This window comes from Prionailurus viverrinus, chromosome C1, assembly GCF_022837055.1.
Source record: "Prionailurus viverrinus isolate Anna chromosome C1, UM_Priviv_1.0, whole genome shotgun sequence".
Lineage (NCBI taxonomy): Eukaryota > Metazoa > Chordata > Mammalia > Carnivora > Felidae > Prionailurus > Prionailurus viverrinus.
In genome coordinates, this window is record NC_062568.1 from 178,531,856 (window position 1) to 178,552,301 (window position 20,446).

The 20,446-nt window shown below is 42.3% G+C and overlaps 1 protein-coding gene and 1 non-coding gene across 2 annotated transcripts; one reads left to right on the forward strand and one right to left on the reverse strand.

The window, feature by feature from the left end:
- Positions 1-936: 936 nt before the first annotated feature.
- LOC125174136 (U6 spliceosomal RNA) lies at positions 937-1,043 on the reverse strand. Its single transcript, XR_007155268.1, has one exon. It is a non-coding gene; the product is annotated as a U6 spliceosomal RNA (small nuclear RNA).
- Positions 1,044-6,392: 5,349 nt separating this feature from the next.
- PRDX1 (peroxiredoxin 1) lies at positions 6,393-20,209 on the forward strand. Its single transcript, XM_047872065.1, has 6 exons — positions 6,393-6,531; positions 8,556-8,672; positions 11,313-11,466; positions 11,849-11,971; positions 12,731-12,861; positions 19,857-20,209. The coding sequence occupies exons 2-6, from the start codon at positions 8,567-8,569 to the stop codon at positions 19,940-19,942; spliced, it is 600 nt and encodes a 199-aa protein (XP_047728021.1). The 5' UTR covers positions 6,393-6,531; positions 8,556-8,566; the 3' UTR covers positions 19,943-20,209.
- The last annotated feature ends 237 nt before the right edge of the window (positions 20,210-20,446 follow it).

Sequence of the window (20,446 nt, forward strand, 5' to 3'; positions counted from 1 at the left end):
GCTGACAGCTCAGAGCCTGGACCCTGCTTCAGATTGTCTCAGTCTCTCTCTGCCCCTCCCCCTGCTCTCTCTCTCTCTCAAATATAAATAAACATTAAAAAAAAAAAAAGGATTCTCTCCCTCTCCCGCTGCCCCTCTCCCCGCTCACACTCTTTCTCTAAAATAAATAAGTAAATGGGGCACCTGGGTAGCTCAGTCAGTTAAGCGTCCGACTTCAGCGCAGGTCATGATCTCACAGTCTCTGGGTTCAAGCCCCACATCAGCCTCTGTGATGACAGCTCAGAGCCTGGAGCCTGCTTCAGATTCTGTGTCTCCCTCTCTCTCTGCCCCTTCCCTGCTCATGGTCTGTCTCTCTCTGTCTCAAAAATAAATAAAAACATTAAAAACATTTTAAAATAAATAAGTAAATAATGTTTTAAAAAATATATTTTAAGAAGTAAAATACTACATAGTCTGAAAAAAATGAAATAAAAGTAATAAAAGTTAAATAATTAAATTTGAGAAATGAAGCCAACTTTGGACTTCCTCAAGAATATTTTTCCTTTCACAAGGAACTTCATATTACTAATATTAGTAATATTTGAGAAAACTACTTTAACCTACTAGGTCGAGGGAGCCAGATCTTCTGAAGAACTGGACTGGAAACCAATGCTTCGCCCAGCAAAGAGCCATACTTACTTTAACTGGCAGAGAAAAAATTTAAGGGCCTCACTTCTAAGAAATGAAGCAAAATATGATTCATGCAAGCATTTTCTCAGTTGCTGCCATGACACCAAGCAATTCTTCCTAACAAAGTTCTATCTAATGCCTTCAGCAACCAGCGACTTAGTAAGAGATATATATGTATTTTTTTTTTTTTCATTTAAAAGAGTTTGGAGAAAACTTAGTAAATTTCACAGGTGGCAGCTTGTCTGTATACTATTTGATTTTTTTTTTTTAAATATGGAACGCTTCACGAATTTGCGTGTCATCCTTGCGCAGGGGCCATGCTAATCTTCTCTGTATCGTTCCAATTTTAGTATATGTGCTGCCGAAGCGAGCACACTATTTGACTTTTTAAACCATTCCATTTTGTTGTTACCCTTTCCCAGGTGTAGGAAACTTCAGTGCTGATGGTGGGGACCAAAGGAAATCATTATTGGTAGAAACAGCCCATCTTTATGAATGACCCTTCAGCCACAAAATGCTATTCTTTTTAAGTTGCTCTTAATGACTTTGTCCTTCCTCCTATTCTCATAGAAATTCTCAGAAGTCCTGGTCTTGGCTTACCTCCTTCTACAGGTTTTCATTTACTCTCACAGTTTTAAGTATCCTTGTTATTGTAAGTGATGTGAACACATATAATTCATTAATGTATTTTAAAAATACCTATTATATCTATCGTGTGCTATGGACCATGCTGCTAAGTATTAGGGTTATAATGTGATGAACAAGATAGGCACAAGTTTCCACATTTCTAGCTTCCTACTGATCATCTCCCCCTTGGAATGCTAAATTCAACATACCCCAAAGTGAGGTCTTTATCATCTCCTCCAAACTCTGTTTCACTGCATGTCTGTGAGGCACACCACACTTCACCTAATTCCCCTGAGACTCCTCCTTGATTCCTCGCTTTCAGTTCCCATATCTGATGCCCAGAATTTGCTTACTGCCCTCGAATCCCATCTCTCCATGTTCTGCACTACTGCCTTCATTCAGGCTCTCCACCTCTTTTCCCTGGTCATGGCAATAGCTTCCTTATTTGTCTCCCTACCCCATATCTTCTTGGTCCCCTAAATCTGTTCTCTCTACAGCTGCCAGAATGATCAATAATGCAACCCAATGTGGTCACTCTCTTATTTAAAACTCTGAATTTCTTTCTATACTTCCACTTTAATTTTACCCATAAAATTAGAATCCTGGCTTATGAGATACATCATAACCAATCTCTGTGTTTTTTTGTCTCTACATTCTAGTCTTTAGCATTTACATTCTGCTAATATTGAACTTTTTGTACTTCCCCATACACGTTGTATTTTTTCCCACTTCTTTTACTGTTTTCTCTGCTTGGAACTCGTCCTTCACTTTTTTCCTCCTTAACTAACTCTTTAGTGATCTTTCAACACCTGAATACATGGTGTCTTATTCATCTTTGCATGTCTAGCAAAGTATAGGCCTCCTGTAAATAGAATAATAAATACATAACGAAACCTCTGTGCTGCTAATTTTCAAATCTATATCTCCAGTGGTGAACTCTGGACAACTCTACTTGGATGTCTGAAGAGCATCTTAGTGTCTTACCTCAAACCAAACTGCTTACCTTCTCCATTAAGAAAGGAGTCAACGGGGGCGCCTGGGTGGCGCAGTCGGTTAAGCGTCCGACTTCAGCCAGGTCACGATCTCGCGGTCCGTGAGTTCGAGCCCCGCGTCAGGCGCCAGGCTGATGGCTCAGAGCCTGGAGCTTGCTTCGGATTCTGTGTCTCCCTCTCTCTCTGCCCCTCCCCCGTTCATGCTCTGTCTCTCTCTGTCCCAAAAATAAATAAACGTTGAAAAAAAAAAGTTTCAAAAAGAAAGGAGTCAACGAATCATTAAATTCTACTGAAAACATTATTACACTATATGTTAACTAACTTGTATTTAAATAAAAAATAATAAAATAAAATAAAAAAGAAAGGAGTCAGTGTAGTAATAGGGTGGACTCCAGAGTCACAAAGCCTGGCCAGACCACAGTAAGGCACAACTCCAGGGGGCACCATTTACATTATAGTCTATATAAATGTCACATTTGCATATTGTACATGATGGTTCTGCTGCCTGGCCCAACACTTCTTAGCTGTGACTTTGGACAATTTACTTAAATTCTTTAGGCATCAGGTATTTTGTCTGTAAAACAATACTCAATAAATGTCTTTATTTTTTAAAGTTTTATTTACTTTTTTTTTTTCAACGTTTATTTATTTTTGGGACAGAGAGAGACAGAGCATGAACGGGGGAGGGGCAGAGAGAGAGGGAGACACAGAATCGGAAACAGGCTCCAGGCTCCGAGCCATCAGCCCAGAGCCCGACGCCGGGCTCGAACTCACGGACCGCGAGATCGTGACCTGGCTAAAGTTGGACGCTTAACCGACTGCGCCACCCAGGCGCCCCTTGAAAATTTTTTTAATGTTGTATTTATTTCTGAGAGAGAGAGAGAGAGAAAGAGAGAGAGAGAACAAGGATGAGTGGGGGAGGGGCAGAGAGAGAGGGAGACACAGAATCTGAGGCAGGCTCCAGGCTCTGAGCTGTCAGCACAGAGCCTGACAAGGGGCTCGAACTCATGAATCACGGTCAGCTGCTTAACCGACTAAGCTACCCAGGCACCGCCCCATGACATTTCTCCTTTGTCACCAAGATAAGAAACCAAGGCATCAGATTGAAGGATTGAACTTCCTCTTCTCACCCTAAATCCAATAGAAGGCCTGTAGAAATATTTTTTCTTTCCTTCATCCCATCTTGCTGCCAATGTCATATTACAGTTCTGAGACTTCTCTTGTGGGTCTCTGCTTCTTGTCTCCCAGTCATTATTTTTCATATCACACAGCTGCTAGAGTTATCTTCCTAAAACATAGTTCAAATAAGTTAACTTCACATCTCAAAAATATTAAAAAAAATTTTTTTTAATGTTTATTTATTTTTGAGAGACAGAGCATGAGTGGGGGAGGGGCAGAAAGAGAGAGAGAGACAGAATCTGAAGCAGCCTCCAGGCCCTGAGCCATCAGCACAGAGCCTGACATGGGGCTGCAACTCACAAGCCATGCCATCATGACCTGAGCCGAAGTCAGAGGCTCAACTGACTGAGCTACCCAGGCACCCTTACATCTCAAAAACCTTTAAAAAAAATTTTTTTTTAATGTTTATTTATTTTTGAGACAGAGAGAGACAGAGCATGAACGGGGGAGGAGCAGAGAGAGAGGGAGACACAGAATTGGAAGCAGGCTCCAGGCTCTGAGCCATCAGCCCAGAGCCCCATGCGGGGCTCGAACTCACAGACCGTGAGATCGCGAGATCGTGACCTGAGCTGAAGTCAGATGCTTAACCGACTGAGCCACCCAGGCGCCCCTCAAAAATCTTAAGTACATTCCAAAATTAAGCATTCCTCCTATGCCAGTTACTCTGCTAGGTTCTGATACTACAAGATAAATAAAACCAGTAAAATCCTTCCCAGACCACTGTTAAATAAGGAAGGACAAAACAATCATGTGTCAACTTAGAGCTAGAGGTATATATTAGGTACTGTAGAAGGATAAAGAAGAAAGACTCCTTGCTCCCATTTCCAAGTCTTTGCTGTTCTCAGGAAAGAGATTCCATAGTCACTTGCTTAGGCAAGTGTTCAACAGATTTTTTTCTCTTTTCAGAACTCTGTCCTGGTATTTCAGGTTCTTTTATTTTTATTTTTTTGTATATATATACATAAAGTTTATTTATTTATTTTTAAGAAAGAGACAGCACATGCAGGGGAGGGGAACAGAGAGAGGGAGAGAAAGAATCCCAAGCAGGCTCCACACTGTCAGCACGCAGCCCCCTGTAGGGGGCTCACAAACCATGAGATAATGACCTGAGCTGAAACCAAGAGTCAGACGCTTAACCAGCTGAGTCACCCAGGAGCCCCTCAGTTTTTTATTTCCATGGGGATAGGCTGTTAAGATTTATTTGGGCCAGCATAACTCTTTTGGTTCTTGAATGACCCAAGTAAACCTAAGTGCCTAGCCCAGGGCTAGATACAATAAATGGTCATTTTTTATTCTGGCTGAAGTAGGACTGTGTTGTTGGTTTAACTGCCTATAGCAATAACCATCCACTATATATTTTTTTAAGTCTTTATTTATTTTTGAGAGAGAGACAGAGTGCGAGCAGGGGAGGAACAGAGAGGGAGACACAGAATCCCAAGCAGGGTCCAGACTCCAAGCCGTCAGCACAGAGCTGGAGCTGGGCTGGAACTCACGAACCTTGAGATCATGGCCTGAGCCCAAGTCGGAGGCTTAATTGACTGAACCACCCAGGTGCCCCAATAACCATCCACTATTAAGCTCTGAATTTATATGTCTCCGCTGCGCCTCTGGAAGGAAATGAATAATGGCCAAATAATTGTTCAGCCTCAGGCAGAGAAGGAAAAAAAACAAAACCAATAAAAAATCACTACTGTTGCAATGTAGGATAAATGCCAAAACACTTTGAGATGCTCAACCAGCATGACACAGCACATTCCCATTTCTTACTCTGCTATAACATCCAAGGGAGTTAATAGGATGGGGGAATGGAGATGGGGGCAGAAAGGGGACAAAATATATTTATTATACGCCTGATATTTTATAGCGGGTGCTCTGTTGTGTCTTGGGGATACAGAGATGGAAGTAACCCAAACCTTACTTTCCAGAAAGTCTATCAAGAAGCAGCAGTCATGTAAACGCGTAAAATAGCTTAGATACTTTGTATAGCTTTTCGCTATCAGGATATTGTTTGGGCACAAAGGAGGGAATGGTAAATTCTGGGGATGAGCAAAAGCCAGAACAGCTTCAGAGGAATCTGGGGATGAGCCAAGGTCAGGAACAGTTTCAGAGGAAGTCATGCTTCAGCTGAGTCTTTAAAGATACTTTCTCTAGGCCAACTAGGAGGGAACGGGATTCTTCATACTTGAACAAAAGCCTGAAGTCTTGAAACAGCGACACATTGTTGTGGGTATTACAATTAATCTAGGAGCAAGGAAGAATTATAGCAACAATAGCTAACATTCTAATGTATAATAAGAACTAGGAACTGCTAAGTAAGCTACGAAGATGATCTCAAAGAGTTAATAATATTCCCATTTTATAGGTTAAGAAAAGTAAGGCTCTTGCCTGAAGGCCACAGATACAATGACAATGAGTTTTAACTGAGGAAACTGAATACAGAGCCCCAGTTTTTTAAACCACAAATCAGAGGAGTGAAACGATCAGATTTCAAAAAGATTCCCTCCAGCAGCTGTGGAAGGAGCGGATGGGAGAAGTAAAGCAGCAATCCCGTGATCAGAACAATTAAGGAAGTTGTCTATCGAGGATCAGCAATAGGGCAGAGGCTGGGGGGATCGGGGTGGAATATTTGAGAAACATTTGGATACTTTTCAGTGCTTCGTATGGATCAGACGTGATCCTCCGTGGACGGCAACAGGACCCTGGTCTCGGCCTTGAGCGCAAGACACGCAGGCCCCCCCCTCACAGAGACCCAGATTAACCGAGGCATTACGGATTTGGAAACTGTAGCTCTCAGCTCTCCGACCCCAAAGGTCGGGGGCAAGGAGGGGTATTCGTACCTTCCGCGTCCTAGCCCGCCCACAACAAGGAAAGTGCTGACTCATTCTGGCGGGGCGCTTTCGATCGGGGCGGGGCTCGGACCAGATCCCCCTCCTCTCTCCACCTCTTACACCCCCGGCCCGCTCTGACTCTCGCGAGAGCCCTACAGGCTATAAAGGCAGTGCCTCCCGCGTGCTTCACGCGTTTTCTTCCTGGCTGGCTTTTGGTGTCTTGTGCTTTAGACCTGGTAAGAGGCGCCCCTATACCCCTGTTGTCGCCTTTTCCTTGTCCATCCGGGGACCTGCCCTACTAGGTTCGGGTTGTTGTGACGGGGGAGGCGGTTCGGCGAGGTGTGGCGCGCTCGAGAGTGGTTAGGTGGTACGTACACCCTCCAGTGGGCCCTCCGTAGAGATGCGGTGACTTGTTTAAACCCCGAAGTTAATGTCGGCTCGAGTTTCCTCTTCCCCCGGCAACCCGAGCAGAGGGCGCTCATTGGCTTGGTATGGCGCCGGGGCGGACTCGTGGTAGTAGTGGGCTCTCCTCGACTAGCCTTCTGGGCGCGGCGGGTTCGGGAAGCTTCTAGAATGGACCTGGAAACTGACCTGAGGCTACCCGCCCGACTTGTGGTAAGGCAAAGGCTTTTTCCGGTCCTCAGCTGTGACTAGATGAGGAGTTTCGGATATGAAGATTCCCTTTCCTGTATCTATTTTTTTCATTTACGGAATAGGGTTTGTGGTGGTCCCAAATGCCTTTGTGAAGACTGCGCATTTTTTTTTTTCTGGTGCTTTCCGAAGTGTTGGGGGTGATGATAGGAGTGGCAGGAGGGTACCAGAACTAGAGTTTGGGGGTGTGGCTTTCGCCTGTGGAGTTTAGGGGCGGATCCTCGGAGGGTGCCCACAAAGGGCTTAAGGTCCAACAGCCTTCCCCTCGCTAAGTTGGACTTTAGCGGACGTGGGGGCCGTCTGGAAAAGCAGGTTTGGACGAGAAGGGCCTTTATGTTGGTCACACCCTATATATTTGGTCGCCAAGTTGGAGCGTGCCTTACTAGTTAAAAAAAAATTTTTTTTAATGTTTATTTTTGAGAGAGCGAGAGAAGGGGAAAGGCGGAGAGGGAGACACAGAATTTGAAACAGTCTCCAGGCTCTGAGCTGTCTGTCCGTACGGTGCCTAAAGCGAGGCCCGAACTCCGGATCGCCGAGATTATGACCTGATCCAAAGCAGGTCGGAAGCTTAATCGACTGAGCCACCCAGGCGCGCTGCTTTTTTGTTGTTAAAAGTGTGTGTTAAGCAGTAAAGTTTGCAGTGATTGGGGCACCTGGGTGGCTTGATCTGTTGAGCGTCCAACTTCAGCTCAGGTCATGATCTCCACTTTAGTGGGTTAGAGCCCCGCATCAGGCTCTCTGCTCTTCTCTCGCTGGTGCGCTCTCTCAAAAATAAATATTAAAAAAAAGTTTTCAGTGATCGATGCTCACAACGTTTTTGGTTGTGGTGCTATGCACCAAAAAACTTTGGGACTTGGAAAATTAGCTTGCTGGTTTCAAACTGATGGTGTACTGGGTTAGCTCTTAACTCCTTATCTTTGTTTCCACCTGGGTGAATCCAGTGCAGCATTGCTTTTTAGCAATAGACTCTCGTTGTCTGGCCCCAGGTCAGAAACCCATTTTTGTAAGCACTTCAAGTGCTTAAAACACAACCCCTGAAGTTTTGGAATTTAGTAGATGCCAGAATAGTGGTCTTGCCTCTTAAAAAATTGGATTGCTTTAGGGTGTGTGCTCTTGTGGGCAAATGTACCTGGAGAAACCTCAAGTGTGCTTCCTGAATTATGAAGGCAGATGAAGGTGCAGTCCAGGGAAAGGGGGGGCAACATGACCACATCTAGGAATCAGACACTGGCATTGTTCATTTGGGCTCAGGTTTGGGGCTGAACCTTCCTTTCTTTCTTTATGTATGATGAAAATACAGAAGGAAAATGCCTTTGCACAAATCCTATTTTAGAAAAAGTAATAGAGGTTACTTTAGTTTATAAAGAAATTGCTGTATTTAAGTGAAAATGATACTCAGACATGGAGTATCTGATTTTGTTTCAAAAGATGGAAAGCTCAGTTTATGCTTCTTACTAATGTAAAAATTAATGTATATGTTCAGGGCCACTGGACAATTCTTTTATCATTCTACAGCTAAGTTTCTAAGTAGATGAAATGTGCTGGTTATCTAAAAAAAAAAAAAAAGTAAGGCTTGTTTCTAATTCATTTCCTCTTTTATCTTTTTCAGCTGATAGTAAGATGTCTTCAGGAAATGCCAAAATTGGGCATCCTGCCCCCAACTTCAAAGCCACGGCTGTTATGCCAGATGGCCAGTTCAAAGACATCAGCCTATCTGACTACAAAGGTGAGAGTAATTACTTTAGATTCATTAAAATTGAATTACTTTAGGGGCACCTGGGTGGCTCAGTTGGTTGAGCATCCGATTTCAGCTTAGGTCATGATCTCCTGGTTCGTGAGTTCGAGCCCTATGTCGGGCTCTGTGCTGACAACTCAGAGCCTGGAGCCTGCTTCAGATTCTGTGTCTCCCTCTTTCTGACCCTCCCCCGCTCATGCTCTCTTTTTCTCAAAAAAATAAACATTAAGATTTAACTATTTTACAATTGAAGGTGGCTCATTAGGTTTCTGTATCTGTCATGTTTGATTGTAAAATGAATTTATATATTGTAGGTCACCATCTTTAGGGTAGGAGGCCGTTTACCTACATGTTGAAGTAGTGATTACCAACCATGGTCATGGGGGTAGACTTTAGGTTCAGACTGCTATGGAAAAAGCCCATGCTTCATTATGTTTGGATATATTAGTTCAGTTATCTTCTTAGTACTCAGTTGTATTGTCTTGGAGATCTTCTCAGTATTTCATTGAAAGCTCAAGTTTTTGGGGCTTAAGCTGCTTACTAAGTTTTAGAAATAATGTATGGCACAGCTGCTATAATTATTAGGCAGAAGGCTTAGGTACGTTCCCTTGACTGTTTTGCCCCAAGAGAAGAGTTGATGGTACAGTTGGAACAACTCTTCCTGTTACAGTTTCATGCAAACACTTGGCAAATTCTAATGAGGCTCTTCCTTTTTTTTTCTTTCTTGTTAAACCTTAACAGTCCTAGAACAGCTGCGATTTCTGGGATAATTGATACAAATTCCTTGAAATGTGAACCTGAAACTCCGGTTTTAAGTGTACCTTTCTTAGTGGTGTGGTAATTAGTTCCTAGACTCGGCTTTTGCATGAACATGTGACTAAGGTTTCCTAATGCAGCACACTTGTTTGGAATGAGAAGCAAGTAAGAGGGGCCCTATGGAGGGAAGCTCCTCTGGCAAACAGGATAAGTAGCACCATAGGGAGGTGACCCTGGCCCAAGGGTTTAGAAAGAGCTGCTCTCTGTCCTCAAGGGCTTGACCTGAGGTTTCAAAGTGGTTGTTAGGCAAAGCCCTGGAGAGGTTGTTTAGATGAGTGAGTTTCTACTGATTTTGGTTTTCAGAGTAAATGTCAAAAGGGGCACCTTTGGTTTTCAGACATTGCTGCTACCTGGAAATGAGTGAATATTTGGAACTGTTTTAATAATTCAGCCCATTAGGTGTGGTGAAAGGCTGCTTGGCCAGTTGAAGATCTACTTCTGTTGGTAATCTGAGTGACCTCAGTAAAATTTACATTAGAGATCCTTTCAGGATCTCTACCTTTCCTGTTACCTTTCAGGACTTTTGAAACTTTTGCCTCAAATTTTTCTTGTCCTATTAGGCTTGTTGGATTTGTGCTGATTCAGGTGATCACTTAAACCTTACTTGTCCCGTTGATGTGGTTCATTGTGGAAGAAGCACAAAAGGCATTTTGTTTTGTTTTTCTTTATTGCTTTGTAGCATAGAATCCAGTAATTGAGCTTCTCCTGTGGGTTAATTGTAATCATTGGCATTAGGCTATCTAGTAGGTATTTGCATCCTTGGTTTTGCTTTTCTTCATTGGAGAACTTGGTGTTTGTGCTAACTTTTTTTTTAATGTTTATTTTTGAGAGAGACCGTGTGTGAGCGGGGGAGGGGTAGAGAGGGAGAGAGGGAGACACCAAATCTGAAATAGGCTCCAGGCTCCGAGCACAGAGTCACACAGAGTCGGACGTGGGGCTCAAACTTGGGAACGCGGAGGTCATGACCTGAGCTGAAATCGGAGGCTTAATCCGACTTAACCCAAGGAGCCATTCAGGCCCCCTCCTGTGCTAATTTTAAAAAAAAAAAATTTTTTTTAATGTTTATTTTTGAGACAGAGCATGAAGGGGGAGGGTCGGAGAGAGAGGGAGACACAGAATCTGAAGCAGGCTCCAGGCTCTGAGTTGTCAGCACAGAGCACAACGCGGGGCTCAAACTCACAGACTGTGAGATCATGACCTGAGCCAAAGTCGGAAGCTCAATGGACTGAGCCACCCAAGTGCCCCCCTCCTGTGCTAATTTTAACTACCTAGAGATAAAGATCAAACTGAACAGTGTTTATCTTATAATTGGCAGCTAGTGAGGAGGCAGGAAAATAAAGCACAGAACTGAAAGGAACTTTTTTTAATACAGGCTTTCCTGCCACAAGATGTTCTAAAAGTAGCTGCTATGAGACATCTGTGTTGAGTGTTGGTGTTTAGCAATTGTTTATAAAAAGGCTTTTTTTCTCAGAGAAAAATGCCTTTAGGTTTTTATTTTTTAAAAAATATTTTGTTTATTTTGAAAGAGAGCGCACGAGTGAGGGGCAGAGAGAGGGGGAGAGAATCCCAGGAGGGGCAGAGAGAGAAAGAAGTAGAGCTTGAACCTGGGCCTAAGTCGGATCCTTAACGACTGAGTCACCCAGGTGGCCCAAGGTTTTATCTTAAATATCAGCACCCAACAGGGGGGCTGAAACTCCAAGCTGGGAGATCAAGAGTCACAGACACCACCCACTGAGCCAGCCAGGTGCCCTTTGTAAAGCAAGGAAGTATGTTTCAAAGGCAAACTTGTGGCTTTTCCTCCCCCTCCCTCCCCAGGAAAATACGTTGTGTTCTTCTTTTACCCTCTTGATTTCACCTTTGTGTGCCCCACGGAGATCATTGCTTTCAGTGACAGAGCGGAAGAATTTAAGAAACTCAACTGCCAAGTGATTGGTGCTTCTGTGGATTCTCATTTCTGTCACCTGGCATGGTAAATCTCTTGGTCAACTTTTGCATATGAACTTTGAACTAACTGCAACTGGGACTGGAGGCTTTGATAATAGACTTGCTCAAGTATTGCCTTCTGGCTTCTGATGGAAGGAGTGTGCAACGGCTGTGACTTCTTGTTGCTCTCATCTGGCAGCAAAGAAGCAGCAGCCTGGGTTGCAGCTGAGTATCCTGGTGACCTTAACTGTCTTCAGGCACTCACTTTACTGCTGGAAAAAGTTTGAAGTCTTTTGGGGATTAGATTAGATTACAGTTACTTCACATTACATTAGGAATGTTGAAAAAGGGAAGGAATAGAAACAGTTAATGCTTTTGCTACACAAGAGTTTAAATGAATGTGATTGTATGTGTGCCTTTTGCTGTAGGATCAACACACCCAAGAAACAAGGAGGACTGGGACCCATGAACATTCCCTTGGTATCAGACCCCAAGCGTACCATTGCTCAGGACTATGGAGTCTTAAAGGCTGATGAAGGCATCTCATTCAGGTATATACCTACCAGTGGGCTGTCATCAAAATTATCTGATTGAGTTGAGGGCCTTTTTTATTTGGAGAAAGATAGGACCCTGATCTGTAGACTCTTTTGTGTGTGTGTGTGTGTGTTTTTTTCCCCTCCAGTTAATTTACTGAGAAATAATTGACCTACGTTACTGAATAAGTTTATTTTTAACTTTTTAATTTTACTTATTTAAATTTTATTTTATTTTTTAAAATTTATTTTGAGAGAGAAGAGAGCACATGAGTAAGGGGGATGCAGAGAAGGGGAGAGAGGATCCCAAGCATGCTCAGCGTGTAGAACCTGATGTAAGGGCTCAGTCTCCCGAACCATGACATCATGACCTGAGCCCAAATTTAGATTTTATTTTTTAAGTAATCTTTACTTCCAACGTGGGGCTCGAACTCACAACCCTGAGATCAAGAGTCATATGCTTTACCAATTAAGCCAGCCAGGCTCCCCCATCACTATTATGTGTTTAAAGTGTACAGCATGGTGATCTAATCTCCTTCCTTCTTGCCTTTCCTTTCTCTCTCTCCCTCTCTTTCTCTCCTTCCTTATCTGTATGCCTAAGACCTGAAGCTCGAGAGTAGTACGATTTTCCAACTGAGCAGGGGTTGGGGGGGGATGCTTCTTCACTAGAGGCAAAGCCAGTGCAAGTCTGGGAGGCCAGCACATTTTCATTTCCATTGCAAGCAGTTTCCAAACTGATATTGCATCTCTCTCAAGCCTTCAATCTCTTCTTCCCAGGGGCCTCTTTATCATTGATGAGAAAGGTATCCTTCGACAGATCACAGTAAATGACCTTCCCGTCGGCCGTTCTGTGGATGAGACTCTGAGACTAGTTCAGGCCTTCCAGTTTACTGACAAGCATGGGGAAGGTAAGCCAATTCACCTAGTGACTTGACAATAGAATGGTCGTAGGATACGAAAGATGGCAGGAACATGGTCTATCAAATGAGAAAAATCTGTTTCTCCAAGAAATTGAAGTCTCTGCATTATACTGGGTTGTGGGGATGAGATAATGGAAAAGCTTGGGGAAGAGAATATAAAGGTTTTTTGTTCCAGCTCCACATTCCCAGCTTCTGCCCTGCTCATTTAGAATCACTGCTGAAGCCTTTAAGTTATTAAAGGAGTGTAGGAGGATTTCATAGGTGTATAAGGACAAAACAAAAGGCTTGAGAATTATATCTAGAGATAAAGCATGCCATTCTTGACAAGTGTTTATTGGGAGAGGAGCTTAATCCCTGTGGTCCGTATTTGTTTTATGATCTTTTTAAAACACAAATCTAAGACCAGTTTTGAATTTTGGAAAATATAAATAGGGCTAAGATAACTTGCCCAAGGACAATGGACAGATACAGCTAATACTTTTTTTTATCTTCTTAAATACATTCTAAAAAATAAATAATAAAACGTTTTATTGTACAGTGTTGTATTTGTAAGAATTACACTCTGCAAATAACCAAATTATGTAAATGTTTAAAACTTTTTTGAAGGAAGAGGGTTAGGGATAGAGGGTTTCAAATGAAATATCAAGGTTCTTCATTAGACATTTGAGGATCAAAGACTTTTTTGTTAAATTTTTTATTTTTAATTTTTTTGTTTAGAATGCCTGTGAGTGGGGGAGGGGGCAGGGGGAGAGAGAGAATGTGAAGCAGACTCCATGCTTAACATGGAGTCTGACGCAGGGCTCATTCCCATGACCCTTGGATCACGATCTGAACCAAAATCAAAGAGTTGGGCACTCAACTGGCTGAGCTACCCAGGTACCCCAAAGATAATGTTTTACAAGGTTGTCCTTAGAGAATCTACACATCACTAAAGAGATTCAATTTAGGGTTTTTTACCTAGCATTTTAGTGTAGACCTTTCTTTTCCTATTTATCCAGCGTTAGTACTTTCCTTCTAATATTCTTACTGCAGTATGATAAAGTACTGAACTACTTGATCCCAGCTTTTGAGTTTGTAAGGGTGTAGCTTTTTTTTTTTTTTTTTAAAGTTTAATTTTGAGGGAGGGAGAGCGAGAGATCCCAAGGAGGCTCCATATTGTCCGTGCAGAGCCTGATGCAGGGCTCAAAACCACAAACTGTGAGATGACCTGAGCCAAAGTTAGATGCTTAACCGACTGAACCACCCAGGTGCCCCTAGAGGTTTTTTAAGTTTTTGAGACCGTGCCAGAGCATGTGCACAAGCAGGGAAGGGGCAGAGAGAGAGACAGGGAGAGAGAATCCCAAGGAGGCTCCACGCAGTCAGCACAAAGCCTGAAGTGGTGGGGTTTGATCTCACAGACCTTGAGATCATGACCTTAGTCGAAATCAAGAGGGGGAAACTTAACCAACTGAGCCACCCAGGTGCCCCAAGGCTGTAGCTTTTTTTACTTTTTCCCCCCTCACTGGAGTATAGTTGTTGCTGGAATGACACAACCTTATCTTAAGAGTTAGTTTAGTTTTTTAAGACTTAGCTCCTGAGGCTACAGGTGCTGGGTATGTGGGGAATGGAGATCTTGAAGCCTACACCTTTCCAAGCTTAACATAATTGAGGATGAGAAGGACAAGATAGTTATTTTGTTTTTAATTTTTTTTAATGTTTATTTTTGAGGGAGACCGAGCACGAGCAGGGGAGGGACAGAGAGGGAGACACAGAATCCAAAGCAGGCTCCAGACTCAGCTGTCAGCACAGAGCCAGACATGGGGCTTGAACCCATGAACCATGAGATCATGACATGGGCCCAAGTAGACTACTTAAGCAAGTGAGCCACCCAGGTGCCCTAAGGACAGAATAGTTGTGATCAAGTGCTACTGATGTCAAATCAGCTGCACAAGTGTACTTCAATAAATTTGTCTTAACGTTCCATTTTCTTTCTCTAGATAATAAATAGTTCAGACTAGTTTTCTGAGGCCCATTTCACCTCTGATTTTGTGGTAAAGAATATGGAAGTTGATAAGAGTTGGAATTGATGATGTCTCTTAGGGGAACCGAAAAGTGATAGTTTGGCTAGAGGGGAACGCTAGTATGAATCCATGAGCGCTGATACCCAAAGGCACCATTTGCGGAAGCTTGTGTGGATTGAAGGAGCTGACCACTGCTGAGACTGCCTCCTGGTGGGGGATGAGTTTCAGCACAAAGAAGTTGCTGAGGAGTGTTGTTAAAGCCCTTTATTGAACTTCCTAGCACCTTGCGTATAGGCGAGACTTGAACCCAAGCTTTCATAACTGAAGATTGCTTCTTCAGAGTCTTGGTCTCTTCTTTCCATCTCACTAGAACAGGCATAGCTTGTTGTGTGTAGCCTTTATGATTTATATGATAATTGCCATTTGAGAGCGTATGAATACCAAACATGGTATGTGAGGTACTTTGCGTGTGTTATTTGACAGATAACTCTACATTTCTGTTTTTTGATGTAATTGACATATAACGTCAGTTTTAGGTATACAGTGAAATTGTTTCATTTGTATTTATATATTCTATGTTCCTGTGTTTTCAAGTTTTTATTTAAATTCCAGTTAACATAATGTAACAGTTTCAGGTGTAAAACTTAGCGATTCATCACTTACAATACCAGTGCTCTACACAAGTGCCCTCCTTCATACCCATCATCCATTTAACCCATATCCTGCCCCCCCCCATTCCCTCCAGTAACCCTGTTTTTTTTTCTTAATTTTTTAATGTTTATTTTTGAAGGAGAGAGAGACAGAATGTGAGTGGAGGAGGGGGCAGAGAGGGAGGGAGACACAGAATCAGAAACAGGCTCCAGGCCCTGAGCTGCCAGCACAGAGCCCAACACCGGGCTCAAACTCGAGTAATGAGGTCATGACCTGAGCTGAAGTCAGATGCTTAACCTACTGAGCCACCCAGGTGCCCCTCAGTTTGTTTTCTGTAGTTGAGAAACTACGTTGTTATTTTTGAGGACTCAAATGAATATTTTAAATACAGTATTTATTCATAGTAAATGTGGAAATCAAACCAAATTCACAGCTGTTCGTTTTTTTTTTTTTTTTAATTTTTAAAATGCTAAAAAAGTCCCTCTTGAGGGCTGTTTTGGAAGTTTCTTATACTGAGGTTACCATGACTATGTCACTTTCTCCTTGGAGAGTCATGCTATTTTGAAAGGTGGTTTATGTGGGGCTTAACCAGTTCTTCTGTACCCCATGTTCTGAGAAAACCAACACTGCTGGGTATGAGTGAAACATGCAAGTGTGGTTCTTTCTGTCTTGTCACTGATAACTGGTTATATTCTTTTTTTTTTTTTTTTTTTTTTTTTTAACATATTCTTAAGTGCCATGAACCTTTACTGCCCATGAGAATAAGTTGGCAAGGTTTTTCTGGTTCATTATTCCTATCTTTGTGTCATGATTTATAATTGGGCTTTTCTTTTAAAGGTTATATGTTTTCTAAGACCAACTTTGTTGGTTCCCTGTTCACATCTACTATCAAACTTCTGGCTGGCTCTCACCTGGTCTCTGCTTATTTGCTGTTCTTTGTTCTCTAGCTTTTTTATGCTTTAGGGACCTGTGTTTTAACCCTTTGGTGCTAATAAAGCTAATAATTGTAACAATCAAGTGAAGATTCCAGGAAAGTAATGGATGGCAGCTGGGTCCATCTATACTTTGTTCCCAGACAGCTGGTTGCAGAGTGACATCTAAGGCTATGATATCCTTGGACTGAAAGGGGCTCCCCTTCTCTCACTTGAGCAAGAGAGATTTGCTGCTTCATTATTGGACTTGGTGACTATGTGTCTCCTAGAAGATGGAATAGCAAATGGAAGTGAAAAATCAGAGATTGGTTTCCTTGCTTCTCTCTCCTCAGGTTAGTCCAAGGAGCATTGCTGGCTCAGGATTATAGGAAAAGGTTAAAAGCTATGCTTTCTGCATAAATGTATGAAAGATTCAAATGCAGACCTTTGTTTACCATGGGGTAGAAGGCACTTACTTATAGACAAATAGGGCCTGTTATGGGGGTCCTGCCCCCATGTATTTCAGGCTGTCCAGTTTGGCAGTTAACACTGAAGAGGCAAACTGGTTGCTATCTTCAGATCCTCCAAGGGCTGTCAGAAGGAAGAAGCAGCTTAGTGTTAACTGTTGTTACACAGTCCTAGCTTTGTTTGTTTAGCTTATTTCTTGGTATGTAGACAAATCGTGATTTTTTTTTTTTTTTTTTTTTTAAGAGCCTGTAAACTGGGGAAGAGGGGCAGAGGGAGAGAGAATCTTAGGCTCCACCCTCAGCATGGAATCCAATGCAGGGCTCAATCCCACAATCCTGGGATCTTGGTCTGAGCCAAAATCCAGAGTCGGACACTGAACCAACTAAGCCACCCAGGCACCTCTAAAGTTCTTAGATTTTTAATGCAATACAGTGTGGCCTAATCTGTCATTAAGTGTATAATTCAGTGGCATTAATTGCATTCACAATTTTGTGTATCCATCACCAGTATTTTCTGAATGTTCTCATCATCTCAAATAGCTATAACCATTAAGCATTAACTCCCCATTCCCCTTTCCTTCCAGCCCTTGGTAACTTCTACTTTCTGTGTCTGAGTTTGTCTATTCTAGACATTTCATGTAAGTGAAATCATACGATATTTGTCCATCTATGTTTGGTTTCTTTCACTTAGCATAATGTATTCGAGATTCTCAAGGTTCATGTTGCAGTGGGTATCAAAACTTTTTTTAAGGCTGAATAATACTCCATTTTATGGGTATATGTCCTATTATGTATTCTTTCATTTCTTGATGGACACAGTTTTTTATCTTTTGGCTGTTGTGAATAATGCTGCTAGAGTAATGGTGAACAGGTATCTGAATCTTTGTTCCTATTTATTTTGAGTATTTACATTAGAAGTGTAATTGCTGGGTCATGTAGTTCTGTTTAGCTTTTTCAAGAATTGCCAAACTCTCTTCTATAGCAGCTGCACCATTTTACATTCCCACCAGTAATATCAAGGATTCTCTACAACCTTGCCAACACTTGGTCTTTTTGCTTTTTTTTTTTTTTTTTTAAATGCTATATAGCCTGGTGGGTGTGAAGAGGTGTCATTGTGCTTTTGATTTGCATGTCCCTAATGATCAGTGATACCGAGCATATTTTCATGTGCTTATTGACCATTTGCATATCTTTAGAGAAATGTCTACTCAAGTCCTTTGCTTGTTTTCAACTAGGGTGTCTTGTTGAGTTGTGGGAGGTTTTTTTTTGTTTTTTTTGTTTTTTTCTTTGTAGAAGTTCTTTTTTAAGTTTGAGAGAGAGAGCAAGTGGGGAAGGGACAGGGAGAGAAAGGAAGAGAATTGCAAGTGGGGCATGAATTTGACATGGGGCTCAAACTCACGAACCCTGTGAGAACCAAGAGTCAGATGCTTAACCGACAGTCACCCAGGCGAGTTCACTGGATCTCTTCAGTTGTGGGAGTTCTTTATACATTTTGGATATTAATCCCTCATCAGATACATGATGGGTAAATATTCCCATTCTGTGTGTTAACTCTTAAAATGTCCTTTTTGGGGCACCTTTGTGGCTCAGTTAAGCATCCAACTCTTGATTTTGGCTCAGGTCATGATCTTATGATCTGGGAGTTCCAGCCCAACATCAGGCTCTGTGTTGACATTGTGGAGCCTGCTTGGGATTCTGTCTCCCTCTGTTCCTCCCTGCTCACTCTCTCTCTCTCTCAGAATAAATGAAAATAAACTTAAAAAAAAAAAAGCCTTTGTACAAAAGTTTATAATTTAGATCAAGTCAAATTTATCTGTTTATTGTTGCATGTGCTTTTATAATCCTATCTACGGGGGCGCCTGGGTGGCACAGTCGGTTAAGCGTCCGACTTCAGCCAGGTCACGATCTCTGGGTCCGTGAGTTCGAGCCCGGCGTTGGGCTCTGGGCTGATGGCTCGGAGCCTGGAGCCTGTTTCCGATTCTGTGTCTCCCTCTCTCTCTGCCCCTCCCCCGTTCATGCTCTGTCTCTCTCTGTCCCAAAAATAAATAAAAACGTTAAAAAAAAAAAAAAAGGATTATCTACGAATACATTTCCAAATCCAAGGTTGTGAAGTTCTCTGTTTTCTCCAGAGTTTATGATTTTAGCCCTTATCTTTAGGTTGACCCATTATTGAGTTGATTTTTTTTTTTTTTTTATATGAGGTGTAAAATAGGGATCTGCCTTCATTCTTTCTCATGTGGAAGTCCAGCTGGTCCCAGCACCATTTATTGAAGAGCATTTAAGATTTTTAAGAAGATACACATGAAGGGGTGCCTGGGTGGCTCAGTCGGTTAAGTGTCCGACTTTGGCTCAGGTCATGATCTCACGGTTTGTGAGCCCCGTGTTGGGCTATGTGCTGACAGTTCAGAGCCTGGAGCCTGCTTTGGATTCTGTCTTCTTTCTCTGCCCCTCCCCAACTTGTGCTCTGTCTCTCTGTGTCTCTCAAAAAATAAATAAATATAAAAAAATTTTTTTTAAAGATATACATGAAGCATACATAAAATAATTGAGGAAATACAAATACCGATTCATCCACTGTCTACTGTTAACAAATATTAGTACATGTGGTTTTTTTGCTGTATGTGCATTACGCAGATTATTTGTAGACCAAAGCATACAATTGAAGCTTGTAAGGTAGTTAATTTCTTTAAATTTCAGGTGCTGCATGAATAAATTAGATATAATAGCATTAGGGCTGTGGTGAGGATTGAATTATGTTTGTAGTTATCCTTGCACTAAAAGACTTGAATTATCTCACACTATAGCATAAGTATTCTGGTTCCTGAGTGTTCAGCCTCTTAAGGTATCAGATTTGGTTTTGAGCCTTTTGTCTGATTGTCACCCATTTGTCCATGGGAGGAGGGTGGAACTCACCACTGAGCAGGTTATTAATTGATAGTACTCTTCTCTTGCAGTGTGCCCAGCTGGCTGGAAGCCTGGCAGTGATACCATCAAGCCTGATGTCCAGAAGAGCAAAGAATATTTCTCTAAGCAGAAGTGAGCAGTGGGCCTTTTTAGGGCCCGGCTGCATTGGCTGGCCATGAAAACAAAATCTCTTTTGTACTATTGTCATGCTTAAGACACAAGACTTTAGATTCAGTGCAGATGTGGTATGGGATGGGACAGGCCTTTCCTGCAGGGGTTGGGGAGGCCAGCCTTTCTTCCTCTGGAGAGAATGGCCCATGCTGTGCTATGGGGCAAGTCAACTGATGTGTACAGTAGTGGGGCATCACTTTTGATCTTTGTTTCTATTAAACTTGAACTGAGACCTTGTTGAGTCTTCATTTCAGGGGGCACTAGCTTTGATTTTAAGAGTAATTTACTCTCTGCTTTCCTTTTTTAGGGTAAAATGAAGGTTGATAGCTGCCTCAGAATCAGAAAGTTACATTGGGTGGGGGGATATGCAAGTAGACACAGGAAAGGAACTGAACCCAGGTGTTAACATTTTCACTACATTTGGGGGAGAAGAGCAAGATTTGCAGTGTTGGTCAAAACACTGCAATTT

Bases quoted from the DNA above. Each gene is read 5' to 3' on its own strand.
- PRDX1 (XM_047872065.1), top strand. From the start codon at position 8,567: ATGTCTTCAGGAAATGCCAAAATTGGGCATCCTGCCCCCAACTTCAAA. The intron at 11,467-11,848 runs GTAAATCTCTTG...CTTTTGCTGTAG, and splicing joins CATTTCTGTCACCTGGCATG to GATCAACACACCCAAGAAAC. The intron at 11,972-12,730 runs GTATATACCTAC...TCTTCTTCCCAG, and splicing joins GATGAAGGCATCTCATTCAG to GGGCCTCTTTATCATTGATG.